Source organism: Genypterus blacodes, unplaced genomic scaffold (genome assembly GCF_046128005.1).
Source record: "Genypterus blacodes isolate CSIRO-AG114 ecotype Tasmania unplaced genomic scaffold, CSIRO-AGI_Gbla_v1 ptg000055l_1, whole genome shotgun sequence".
Classification (NCBI taxonomy): Eukaryota; Metazoa; Chordata; class Actinopteri; order Ophidiiformes; family Ophidiidae; genus Genypterus; species Genypterus blacodes.
In genome coordinates this window covers 3,529,997-3,542,868 of record NW_027466867.1, presented here as the reverse complement: position 1 = coordinate 3,542,868, position 12,872 = coordinate 3,529,997, and the positions used below count along the sequence as shown (strand labels likewise).

General features: G+C 45.3%; 2 protein-coding genes across 2 annotated transcripts; one reads left to right on the top strand and one right to left on the bottom strand.

The window, feature by feature from the left end:
- The first annotated feature begins 370 nt into the window (after positions 1 to 370).
- On the top strand, positions 371 to 7,917 carry hid1b (HID1 domain containing b). Its single transcript, XM_076152184.1, has 19 exons — positions 371 to 510; positions 1,346 to 1,495; positions 1,906 to 2,076; positions 2,651 to 2,770; positions 4,096 to 4,202; positions 4,415 to 4,531; positions 4,748 to 4,976; positions 5,064 to 5,120; positions 5,210 to 5,350; positions 5,456 to 5,546; positions 5,630 to 5,781; positions 5,878 to 5,956; positions 6,072 to 6,236; positions 6,320 to 6,541; positions 6,657 to 6,808; positions 6,906 to 6,974; positions 7,072 to 7,163; positions 7,260 to 7,418; positions 7,638 to 7,917. The coding sequence occupies exons 1-19, from the start codon at positions 445 to 447 to the stop codon at positions 7,699 to 7,701; spliced, it is 2,403 nt and encodes an 800-aa protein (XP_076008299.1). The 5' UTR covers positions 371 to 444; the 3' UTR covers positions 7,702 to 7,917.
- A 324-nt stretch (positions 7,918 to 8,241) lies between these two features.
- Positions 8,242 to 12,436, bottom strand: LOC143002202 (proton channel OTOP3-like). Its single transcript, XM_076152185.1, has 7 exons — positions 11,900 to 12,436; positions 10,926 to 11,062; positions 10,168 to 10,226; positions 9,877 to 10,016; positions 8,856 to 9,541; positions 8,494 to 8,664; positions 8,242 to 8,412 (listed from the first exon to the last, which is right to left on the bottom strand). Exons 1-7 carry the CDS (start codon positions 12,249 to 12,251, stop codon positions 8,242 to 8,244), a joined length of 1,716 nt encoding a protein of 571 aa, XP_076008300.1. The 5' UTR covers positions 12,252 to 12,436.
- Between the last annotated feature and the right edge of the window lie 436 nt (positions 12,437 to 12,872).

Sequence of the window (12,872 nt, the reverse complement as noted above, 5' to 3'; positions counted from 1 at the left end):
TAAATTATTTCATATCCGTGTACCTTAATTGTATTGTTGATTTACAACACCATTACATCGATAAATCATAAATAAATCGTTTAAACAGGCACGACTGTAAATGTGTATTCGATGAGGCTCCTCTTCAATTATCACTCTTAAATAAAAGATAATTGATATTTTTGCACCTCTACCTCTTTATTTGACTGGTGCAGCAAAAACAGTTTCATGTCACTTTGAATGTGAAGATTTAGAAAAATCAAATCCTTCATAGGCACGTTTTCACCAATATTATTTTGAGAAAAAGAGACGAAAAGCTTTAGTCTTTTTTGACTACACATGGTAGACGTCGACGATTTCCTGCAGGCCATGAATGCGTCTTGCATTCTGAGCGCCTGTGAGAGTTGGATGAGGAGATTATCCTTCACGCAGAGACAGAACAGGAGTTGATTCCTGTCTGGGAAAATGGGAAACGCGGACTCCAAACTTCACTTTAGAAAAGCGGTGATACAGCTCACCACCAAAACACAGGTTTGTCCTTCATTTACTCTTTAATTACTCTGAATCTGGAGCGCGTCTGTGTTGCGTTCAGGTGATTTATCCCGTGGAGTTTGCGAGTTCAGGTGCCAGATGGTAGACTAAATGTCAGTCCACTGAGATAAAAAGCATGGAAACATTAACCAAGATGACTCTAATTCAGCTGTTATAGATCAAACATGTAGGTTTATTCTCAGGGATTGTTATTATTGCTATTATTTGACATTTTATCCATTTATTTATGATTTTTTTAGCCTTTGTTTTTACTGGCAGGTGCATTCACGGTGGAAACAGCGGAATCCAGGGGCATTATAGCTTGTTTTTGTTTTTGTTAAAGCTGTCACACACATTGTGCTTGGGGTTTTAGTTACTAGGCTGAATATAGTCTTATGATAAAGTGAGGGTAATGTGTACATTTGCACATTATCATATCTCACAGATTGCTAAATGTCTGATACTATTCAAATTGTCTTTATTTGAAACGATGTGAAGGTAAAGCTGCTACTAACATTACAAGTCCTGAGCATTGAACTGTGAATTCTAAGTAAAGATATTACTCCTGGCCAATACAGCAGCATAACATTGAGACAAGTACTATGTTAAAGAACATGTAACACAGACCTCAAACTATCAATGAATCAATAATTATGTATGCGCTTACGATTTCTTGTGACCTGAAGTTCTTTTATCTACCTTGTTGAACACACTTATTGTAAGTCGCTTTGGATAAAAGCGTCTGCTAAATGACCATAATGTAATGTAATGTAATGTAGGAAAGTCAATGAGCGTCTCACTACTATAATGCACATAAAGATTCTCTCCTCCTCAGCCTGTAGAAGCCACAGACGATGCTTTCTGGGATCAGTTCTGGGCCGACACAGCCACAAAGGTTCAGGACATTTTTGCTCTGGTGCCAGCGGCTGAGATCCGAGCTGTCCGAGAGGAATCTCCCTCAAACCTGGCAACCCTCTGTTACAAGGTAACCTGAGTTTATAAGTGCTGATTGTTTGGGTTTTATTTGTGAGAGGTAAGAGTGTGTGCTCTGTCTGCAGTCTGAGCCCAACTGGTGTCTTGGATACAGTCGGGGGGGAAAGGAACGCAGGCGTTTGTTGTTCCCACACTCTGAGTGTTAAACACACGAGTGATTAAAAGGTCAAACACACAGGCTTTTGTAGAAAGAATGTTTAAAAACAGCAGAAAAAGAAGTTACAGAACAGTACATTGTTTGATTGATAAGTTCTGAGCCCATCCATCACACCAACCAGGCTCTAACTAAAACCTGACTGAGCAAAAGGAGAATTAAAATCTATTTATTGCCTTAATTTGAGTATATTCAACATTTTAAAATGCCTTGTAACTATATGTATGTAAAGGTAATATCGTTTTCAGGCAGTGGAGAAGCTGGTCCAGGCCGCGGACTCTGGCTGCCCCTCAGACAGGGAGAGGCAGATCGTCCTGAACTGCACCCGTCTCCTGACCCGCATCCTGCCCTACATCTTTGAGGATGCTGACTGGAGAGGGTTCTTCTGGTCCACTGTACCAGGAGCTGGCAGAGCGGGGGTAAGGCTGCTACACCTACAGAGAATTTGAAGTGCTTGGTATAGTTCAGCAGGCATGTTAGTTAGGGTTAATATTCTATCCCCCTGCAGAGAGTTTGTACAGTTTGATCTTTCAGGTTTCTCTCAGATTCCCAGACATCCTCTCCACTGGATGCTTCACCTTGTAGGAAATGATGTTGGTGTGTGAGAGTTGTCTATTTTCTCAGAGCAGGAGCTGTAGTGTAAGATGAGACTGCTGCTTCTGCTGTTGATGCCGTTGAGGTCACTGTCACAAGTCCACTGCTCTCCCTTATTCCCTCTCCTCCCCATTGCTCCCTCTGCTGCTGCCGGTTCTCTGGTTACCTGCTGGTTGACAGGGCACTCCAGTCCAAACACTGCCCATATTGTCCCCCTCCTCCTCCTCCTCCTCCTCTTCCTGGCCAGTGGTTGAATTAGGGACGTATTGAATGAAGTGTGAGACAGAAGTAAACTGCAGAAGTGGAGCAGTGACAGTGAAATGGCTTGTTTGTAATGGTTTGAACTAGAACTTAACTTGTAACCATAGTATGTTTCTCACCTGACTGTTTCTCTTGCAGAGTTTGGATGAGGAAGGTGAGGATGGAGCGCGGCCCCTTGCTGAGTCTCTGCTGCTGGCCATAGCTGACCTGCTTTTCTGTCCAGATTTCACCGTCCAGAGCCACAAGAAGAGCGGACCAGTAAGTCTATTCGGTCATGCTGTCATTACTTCATAACCTGATGTTACATTATATATTTTGATCTACTCGTGTAATTGCTTCAGTCTTCACAATAGAAGGAAAACATTGGTGTGTACCGAGTTAAAGCCCCTGAGCCGGTGTGTTGTTGATTCTGTCAGTCAGGCCTGTGGCAGTACCTGTTCTCTCTGTTATCTCCTCACACAGCCTGCTGAGGCAGTCTGTCTCAGTTAATGAGTAACTCCAGCCTCCCTGTGTGTGTGAGGTACAGGAGTGGCCCTCGGCTGTGTTTGTCAACTGGGCTGAGAGGAAGAAGAAGAGGGTGGACACTTCTAAACCCTGCTGAGCAAACAGCTGGAGTAGGAAGGAGGTTATTTTATTCATTGCAAAAATCTTGTCCATCAGTATTCATTGTGGTCAGTGGTTCCTGTCAGTGAGCCCCAGTGGCTGTTATCATGGAGAAGATGTCAGTTAGATGGAGTCTCTACTTTGCAGTTGGGCCATTTCAAACAAGCAACTTGAGACTAGATGAATGCAAAGTAAGCGGAGAAAACAGTTGAACACCACAAACATGTGAAGGTGAAATGTCAGCAGCCAGACAGTATTGCCAGGTGTGTAAGTATTTATTAACTGAAGGTTAATCAAAGGTGTCTAAGGTAAGGTGTTCTTAGACCTGAGGGACCACCGCACTCACACCCCAAACCTCCTTGAGTAACCTGTCACACTCGGTTAGGCATGTGTGAGGGTGGAAAATGACCAGTGGCTATTTTACCCCCCTCTCGCTCTCTCTCTCTCTCTCTCTCTCTCTCTCTCTCTCTCTCTCTCTCTCTGTCTCTCTCTCTCTCTCTCTCTCTCTCTCTCTCGATGGCATTTGCTGTCAGTTTCTTATGAAGAACAACAGTAGCACCTAGTCCGATCTATTCATATAGCTGGAGTTATCTGTGCTGAGGTGTCATATACAGATATTGCCAGCCGAGTACTCAACTAATCCACGTGGTAGAAGTGTGAACACAGTCCCACTGTAACAGACAGACCTTTGTCTTTAAATATGAAGAAATATGGGAAGGAATTAAGTGAATATAACGGTCTCTTATCACTGTCAGCTCATAAAAGCCCCAAACTGATGAGCTCTGGTGTATTCAGCCTTTCAGTTCACAAGTCTAAATGAACCCTTAACATTACTAATCACTGTAAATGGGCATTCAGCATAATTTATTCCATTACCAAGGACTCTTTTCCATTTAGGCCAGCGTGCCCGACACCAGGGCCCTGGTCCAGACTGAATGAAGCCATATGAATGATAATTTGGTGTCTTGTGTGTTGTGCAGGACGCAGCTGAGGACATGCAGTCTATGGACAGCTGTGAGTACATCTGGGAGGCTGGGGTGGGCTTCGCTCAGTCGCCCCCTCTCAACTACATCCATGATATCAACAGGTGAGTTCAGAACAGTTACTCACAACTCCAAAGAGATGCTTTAATTCTATCTCAATCTGTATATTACCCGAGCAAACAAACAGTCTCAAGGGTTCATATCAACCCTCAGCAGTCATTTGGTGCTAAACGTGATGGGTTTAAATGAAAATCACTTAATTTGGCCTTCATTCACAAACTGAGCATATTGTCACCCTGCTGTCCGTGTCTTTCAGGACGGAGCTGCTGAAGCTGCTTCTTACGTGTTTCTCTGAGACCATGTACCTGCCACCTTCCTCTGAGTGTAAAAGCCTGAATCCCTGGGTCACCTTCTTCTCTTCCACAGACAACAGGTAAACACACACACCCTCACATTCAAGCTGACCTTAGACACTCTTCTCCAAGAATGAGGAAACTAAGATAAGAAATGTTATCCTTCCTGTAGAGATGAAGGTATGCAGGACTCTAATATGTTTCCTCTCCCATGGGCACCACTTTTGTGTTCTTTGTTGAGACCCCACATAATGTGTTAGCGGTGACCTTGATCTGTCCTTCCCCCCTCCTCCCAGACACGCCCTGCCTCTGTTCACCTCTCTCCTGAACGTGGTGTGTGGCTATGACCCTGTTGGTTACGGGATCCCGTACAACCACCTGATGTTCTCAGACCACCGGGAGCAGCTGGTGGAGCAGGCGGTCCAGATCCTCATCGTCACCCTGGAGCATGAAGCCAGGTCGGCCACCATGTCCGGCCTGCGGACCCTGGATTCCCCCGCATCCCCCTCAGCCATGGAGGAAGAGGTAAGAAGAGGGCAAACAGACTGAAAGGAATGAGTTTAATGGTAATCATGACAAATCTTCTGATCTTCTTCTGATCTTCTTTTGTAGCCAGCTGGACCAGACAACCTCTTTGTGAATTATCTCTCCAGGATACACAGAGAGGAGGTGCCGTAGAACAAACAATTCAATACACAATCAATATGAAGCATTGAATAGGATGACATTTAAACCTTTGTAATGTTTCTGTTCATCAGGACTTTAGCTTCCTCCTGAAAGGCCTGACCAAGCTGCTCAACAACCCCTTGCTTCAGACGTACTTGCCTCATTCAACCAAGAAGATCCAGTTCCACCAGGAGCTGCTGATCCTCTTCTGGAAACTCTGTGACTTCAATAAGGTGTGGAGACATATTGGCTCAAGAATTTAGTTCTGAAGGACTACAAAATCAATCAGCAACATGTTTGTGAAGCAGACTTAATGTGTCTTGTGTGTGTGTTTTTAGAAATTCCTCTTCTTCGTCCTGAAGAGCAGTGATGTGTTGGACATGCTGGTTCCCATCCTCTTCTACCTGAACGACGCCCGGGCAGATCAGTGTGAGTCTTTACTTTGTGGCGTAATGTAACTGAACACATTCTACTGAACACTGACAAAGCTTTGTGTTTCCATCCGTCCGCAGCTCTCGTTGGTCTCATGCACATCTGTGTGTTCATCCTACTGCTGCTAAGTGGAGAGAGGAACTTTGGCGTCCGTCTGAACAAACCGTTCATTCTGCGCGTCCCCATGGACATTCCTGTGTTCACAGGCACGCATGCTGACCTACTCATTGTGGTAAGTTGTCTGGTATGGAGCTCAAATAGATTAGAACCTTGTCATAGGGATTATTTTCCATTAATAAGGAGCTTTTCATACTTTTTCATGTTTAAGATCTTCCACAAAATCATCACAAGTGGACACCAGCGCCTCCAGCCCCTCTTTGACTGCCTGCTCACCATCATAGTGAATGGTGAGTATCTGAACTTCACCAACGCCCCCTGTTGGCTAACAAGGAGAACTACTGTGTGTGAAATGACCAAAACCATCTCCCCCTGCCCCCCTCCATCCCCTTATCACCCCCACAGTCTCACCTTACCTGAAGAGTCTGTCTATGGTGGCGGCCAACAAGCTGCTCCACCTCCTGGAGGCGTTCTCCTCCCAATGGTTCGTCTTCTCCTCGCCACAGAACCACCACCTCGTCTTCTTCCTGTTGGAGGTCTTCAACAACATCATCCAGTATCAGTTTGACGGTGAGAACAAAGATGTGGTTGGTGCCTGTATGAGCTCTCTTTTGCCCTCTATTTTAACTACAAAGCCCTAAATCTCCCCCCAGGTAACTTTAACCTGGTGTACGCCATCATCCGTAAGAGGAGCATCTTCCATCAGTTGGCCAACCTTCCGTCTGACATGCCATCTATCGAGAAGGCGCTGCAGAAGAAGAAAAAGCCTGCGACGAGGATCTCCAGGGCCAGTTCTGTAGAGACCATGGAGGGATCCAAGCCAGCCGGACCCGCTGAGCCGGGGACGCTCAAAGCCAGCCTGGAGGCCACGCCAGGTATCACAATACTAAGGTTTACTGATCAACATCACGGTTTGTTAGGGGGTTACGGAGGTTTGTCCAATCAATGAGTCTATCAAATCAACAAATCAAGTCCTGTTGGGTTCCTCAGGTCTGGATAAGATAACAGAGAAATCCCAGGTTGGTGAGGATGGCACCATGGTTACCCTACCACACTCAGACGTTGTACAGGCTCCTGACAGCAACGCAGAAGCCGTACCTGGAGCCAGCGACACAGAGTCCAACTCAGAGAGAGACCATGAGGTACTCCAGGCCTCTGATCTCTGACACTCTTACTCTCATTCCTCTGAGGTGATGGTGAATGAAAGTGATGCTCATACTGCTCATGTTCTGTCCTCAGGTTTACCACACCGAATCAGAAGCAGCAGGAAGTGGGTTGTCAATATCCTGGAACCCCAATTCAGACTGGGTTAGAACCTTTCCTCCTTCAGTCGTGTTTGTTTTTTTCCGTGTTATTTATATAAGGTAGAGTCTGACGTGCGTCTTCTTCCTGTATTTGTTCTCAGGTGGTGTCATGGAAGACAAAACTCCCTCTTCAGACGATCATGCGGCTCTTACAAGTATTAGTTCCTCAGGTGGAGAAAATTTGCATTGACAAGTAAGAAATTCTACAACAAAGAGATTTGAGGGTTATGGTGATAGTGAGCGTTGAGAGTTCAGGGTTGGGCTAACAAACTCGTCACTTCTTCCTCAGGGGTTTGACAGATGAGTCCGAAATCCTCAAATTCCTTCAGCATGGCACCCTAGTCGGCCTCCTGCCCGTCCCTCATCCCATCCTCATCAGGAAGTACCAAGCCAACGCCGGCACCGCCATCTGGTTCCGCACCTACATGTGGGGCGTTATCTACTTACGGTAAGTCAAAGATCTTGAAGTGCCGCTCTATTTGCTCTAGGAATGGAGATATGTGTTCCAAACAAAGTACGTCTAACAGGTATCGAGTTGTTTGTCTGGTCGGCAAGCCTGAGAGAGTAAACACAATTTCGGAGCGGCTTTGCCAGAAAGGCTTTTTGCCGTCACGGTTTGAGTTTGAACAATGACTCAATGTCTTTTCTCTGACTCTTGTTACCATAGTAATGTGGATCCTCCAATCTGGTACGACACGGATATAAGACTGTTTGAGATCCAGAGGATTTAGAGGGAGCGGCAGTGAACCCCTGTGTGCCTGACGTTCTGCACTCCCTCTTCCCACACTCATCGACAAGACCAACGGGTTTACCTTCATCGCACCTGAACTATGACAGAGGAAGACTCCAAACAAGTGCTGACAATCATGCGTCTCATTTTTCTTGATAACTTAAAACTTCAGAACAGAAAGAAGTGTGAGTCGTTCAGGTAAAATGTTTCAAACAAATGTTCTTTGACCTGATTATTGAATTCAGCTTGTCCACATTGTGTGAATATCATTTTATACCTTTGAATCTTGTTGCTACAGATGGAAAATCATCACGAGACACTAAACTAAAGGATGCTGTTATACTTTTACAGTTTACAGTTTTTCCACAAATGAGCTGGAAAGAGACACGACAACATGACCTGATAAGAGACAGAAACGTGGTTAGATAGAGAGAATGACAGAAAAAAAGGTCAGGAAATACATTCTGTTGCCCAATGTGCACATGAGGCTAAATATGTTCCAAGTCCAATCTGTGTTTAGATGTTTCCTGGGTCTTGAGTGTTAAGCAGAGGTGAGCAGCTCCATCAGCGCTGCCACAGAGTGCATCCGATAGAAAACCCCCAGCGGCTGACCCAAGTTCACCAGGACAAACCAGGCGCTGAAGCCAAAGAACTCTTTCCCCAGGCCGTTCTCAAACTGGGGGTGAACTCCAAACGCAGGGATGATCCACAGCTATAAGAGGGAAGAAGTATTTATTGTAAACACGCAGAGAAGAGCCTCGTATATGGGTTTTAGAACAACCCGTGACATTACCATGATATTAGACAGGATGAGGAAGGCACAGATTTCTTGGATGACTGTTTTGGCCCAGGAGTTCTCTCTGTGGCTCTCCTGGCCTGCAGTTGGTGCTGTCATGTCAGCCTCCATCAGTGACGTATCTGTCTTCCCCTCGTCTTCTTTCTGAACAGCAACCTTCTTCTTAAGCTGTGGGACAATGTTGTTATCAGTGGTGGAGGAAGAATGAAGTATTGGTTGTGAAGAGAATGGAGGTGGAGAGACATTCTAACACTTTGGACTGCAATCATGAGAACAAATAAAGAGTTGCATAAGTTGTCGCTTAAAAGTTGTGGAAGTCATTTGACCAAACAGGCCTCAGGTAAAACAGGAGGATTTACCAGAAAGATGCTGCTCCTCTGCCTTTCTTTCTTCTTGGCATGCAGACTGGGGTGCCTGTGTAGTCCTTCTATGATAAAGATGTTCTGGGCGACGAGTTCCAGCAGGCTGAGGAGGGAGTAGGACAAGTCCAGTTCCCCCAGGGGCCAGCCGGTCCCCACAGCCAGGGCCGCCACCAGGGAGAAGTAGGACAGGGCCAACTGACCCAAAGCGGCCCCGACCAGGAGGATGACATCCAGGCTGCGGGTGGGGTTATGCCCCCCTTCCTGCGCTCTCCTGTCTAGCCTGTGGACCAGCAGACCAACCAGGGAGCACAGAGACATGACAGGCATGATCGCCAGGTGGTATCCGTAAAATACGAGGAAGGCGGTGATGCGGTACTGCGGCAGGCTCACCCAGACCTGATAGAGGATGAAGATGGTCACTCCTGCGACGAGGGCCAGGACGCCAAACAGGAGGCCGAAGAAGACCCCGCCCTTGTAAACGATCCGTAGGCTCAGCTTCTGAGCGCCGTGCGGGTGGGAAGCTGGACTCATCCTACGGCCCACATTCTTCCACATGACATAAATCATGCAGCCTGCCATCAGGTAGTACTCCATGTTGAAAGGATAAAGAACTTCCAAACCTTTCCTGAAGATGAGACAGAGCGGACTGCCACTGCACTGACAAAATGTGGAATTGGTCATTCCTAGAGGGAAACATGGATGATAATGTGCAGTGCCATTTTTAGTACTAATTGATTAAGGACAATGGTTGATTGATAAGTTCTGAGCCTTACACGAGGAAGGGCGCAAAGGGTAATACTGTGATGCTTCAGGTAAGTGAAACATGATAAGGGATTTAGTTTGTGATGGCTCAGAATATATCAATCAACCCTGTTAGCCCTGTATATGTATGATACATCTTGTTGGCCACAGTCCCACCCTTCTTCTGGGCTAACATCTGCATGAATAGACTTCCATAAAAACCCCAAATTCCCAGAAAACCTTAGAAGTCCCAGCTTTGTTCCTTCCACTCCCATACCTATGTTTTCTGTTGAGTTTTTGTGGCTGAGTTCAGTCCCTCCTTCCCTCTCTAACTCGATCTCCTGATGGATGGTGTCCTCGGTCACGGCGTTCAGCCACAGCAGCAGGTCGGCAGAGAGAATCAACATGAGTCCAGATCTGAATTAACATGGCATTCCACATGGAAATATAAAACCAAAGTCAAATGCAACAAAGCAAACGAAGCAAACAAATACGATAATATGCAAATACATCATGTAACGTGCAATAACCCACAAATTATCATACCAAACTAATTATAGACATGCACCTTGTGATGACCTTGTGTCGGTGAATGCAGTCTTTGGAATGAGCCCACAGCAAATATGACTGCAAGAGGAAATAAGCTGTTATTCACAAACACACACTTATAAGAATCTGAAGTTTATATCTCAGGATGTTTTTACAATAAATGCAGAGATTTCTACAGAAAAAGGAACAGATTGAAAGCAGGTGTGGCACACAGCTGGTATGGAAACGACATGCAAATCATGATTATCACTTACAAATACATTGGTGTTTGAATACTTTTTAACTACTCCTGTTGCTGAACACTTTAGTTTGATTGGTTTTTATCTTAGCCACCTTTCAAGTATTAGTGATGAGAAGTTATTCGACTGTATACTATTCTGAGTTTATTTAGCGTATAGCATAGAAAACAGTAACTTCAAACTGTTGTCATTGATTTTCATACGTTAGCTCCTTCCACGAAAAGGATTCCAATAGAAGGCATTTTATTATAGGAAACAGATTAGGATTTATATTACTGCCCGTGTTTCAGGTTTAGAACTTTTCAATCAACCCTCATATTACCCAGACAGCCAACTAATGTAGTCAACAACAATTGGAAGAAACAAAAATCAGACAGGATTTATATTTACTAAGTATTTCTTTGCTCTTGTAAGTTGAGTAATACAATATTTACTTTGTATTTGTGCTTTGTTTGTTTCATCAATGAATGGAATCAGTGAGTCATTCTGGTTTAAAGTAGCTGTGATCATTTTCTCTGTACTGTTCTGTGAAGATTACCTGCAACCCCAGAAATGGAGCTTCGAAGAACGGTGACAGAACCTTACTGAGAGGCTTACAGGCCCTCATGCTGAGCAGATAACCCACCCTGAAGATGAACAGCAGCAGGCTGAACGCAGCGAACAGCAGGAGGACCACTGGAACAGAACAGGAGAAGAAGACCAGCAATTATCTCGTGCATATCTTTATAGTTTCTGTGGCATTTTACCTAAACTAAACTCCTTGTCCCCATTGTCGGTGGTGTAAACAGAATTCAGCTGTGATGAAGCTTGGTGGGCCGATCACCAGGATAACAGAACCACAAGTTTTTAGGGAAACCACTTACATTGATAATGAAGAATCAGCTGGAGGAAGTACATGAATGAATCACTGCTCCCCTAAGACTTATTAGCAGTGGGTGGGGAAGCTACTTTGAAACAGGATTTGAAGTTATTGATCCAAACTACTCTCTCAGGAAAGTAGTTACATTACAACTACCCCGCCCCACACACACACACACACACACCCGCCCCCTTCAACCAACTTCACCCTCTCTGTCGCCTCCACTGCTGCCATATGTTAACTCTCCTGATGTATTTATTCATGATGTTCTTCTCTCTCTCTCTCGTTCTCTGTTTATCTTACATCTCTTCTTTGTTATTCATTCTCCTCCTCCGCCTGTGGTTACTATTGCCCACCTGGCTGTTTGAGGAGAGGGAATGTCTCTTTTAATTTCCTCGCCCAAGGTTACATGTTGTGTTTGCACAACATGTAACCTTGGTACACAACACAGCAGCTGTGTATCTGTAACACTCAGACTATCTAAGATGTCAAGCCTCTCCGCTTCACCTCTTCACCTCTGGGTTTGTTTTTGGTGTAAGCATTATTTTATTTCCACCACACAACATCACATGCCCAACCAAACACTCCAATCACTCTTGCTGGATGTAATAACTGTAATTTTCCTGTCCCAGTGATAATAAACAGGACCTTACATGTTACGGTGATCCCCCCGGCATGGTGGTCTTTGTGTGGACAGATGCCGGGCTGTTTCCGGGCCCACAGCAGGTACCAGAGCATCCACACCAAACTGAATCCCATCAGCAGCAGGAGGAACACCTGGGGCTCCTGGTGCTTCAGGCCCAGCGGGTTAAAGGCCTGACCCGCCACCAGCGCCGTTCCCAGCAGGACCACATTCAGACCCAACAATCCAGATATGAGACGTCGACCACTGGGGACCCAAAGCAGGAGCGGATCCAGCTCTGGTTGCTCCTCCGTTGCGTGGTCTGAGCCATTCCTGGTCTCATCCTGCTCTGAGATGCCTGCGGTGCCTGGATCAGGATTCATGTTCACCTTCCCTCAGTGCAGACAGCCAGTTTCCTAAAACAAATGTTGGTTTCTTTCACCCTTTCTTTCCTTTTCTCCTGTCCATTCAGTTTCCGGGTGTTTATCTCCTGCATTCGCACGTGAAGCCGATGTGTAACACTCTGGTTCAACATGTGAAGGCATGTGAAAGAGACCAGTTTGAAAGGAAGTAAGTAAGTAAGTAAGTAGGTGTGGTCACAATCCAGTACTTCAGTCTAACCATGGCACACCTTTCATATGAAAAGCTCCAAGTAAGTTGTCCACGCCCCATGTTGACCTTTTCTACCTGTAGTGCTGTTTAAACAAAGTCCCCTCAGATGCTTTCAGCTATCTCAGCAGATCATTTACATGTTGTGTGCTTGGCTTATTGTCTGCTTTGCTTGAAAGTTATACATGAGAGTTAATTAGCTTTATTTTGAAGGGAACATTCAGGTTGGGCAGTCTTGTAACGGTGTTTGCTTTCAGTTCACACCTTGCCTTATGACTGTAAACCTGTCCTTATCACTGCGGTGCCACAGGTAGTAACTCACGGTCCACTCAAACCCGATAAGACTCTGGATTCAGACTACAGATTTGAGCTCTTATCGCAGCTTAAAGGACCTA

What these genes read in the sequence shown, in the direction of transcription:
- hid1b (XM_076152184.1), top strand. Translation starts at nt 445, where the DNA reads ATGGGAAACGCGGACTCCAAACTTCACTTTAGAAAAGCGGTGATACAG. An exon ending in AGCTCACCACCAAAACACAG is followed by an intron (nt 511 to 1,345) that starts GTTTGTCCTTCA and finishes TCTCCTCCTCAG; the next exon opens with CCTGTAGAAGCCACAGACGA. An exon ending in TTCTCTTCCACAGACAACAG is followed by an intron (nt 4,532 to 4,747) that starts GTAAACACACAC and finishes CCCTCCTCCCAG; the next exon opens with ACACGCCCTGCCTCTGTTCA.
- LOC143002202 (XM_076152185.1), bottom strand. Translation starts at nt 12,251, where the DNA reads ATGAATCCTGATCCAGGCACCGCAGGCATCTCAGAGCAGGATGAGACC. An exon ending in CTCCATTTCTGGGGTTGCAG is followed by an intron (nt 10,227 to 10,925) that starts GTAATCTTCACA and finishes TTCCTCTTGCAG; the next exon opens with TCATATTTGCTGTGGGCTCA. An exon ending in AGAGGAGCAGCATCTTTCTG is followed by an intron (nt 8,665 to 8,855) that starts GTAAATCCTCCT and finishes ATTGTCCCACAG; the next exon opens with CTTAAGAAGAAGGTTGCTGT.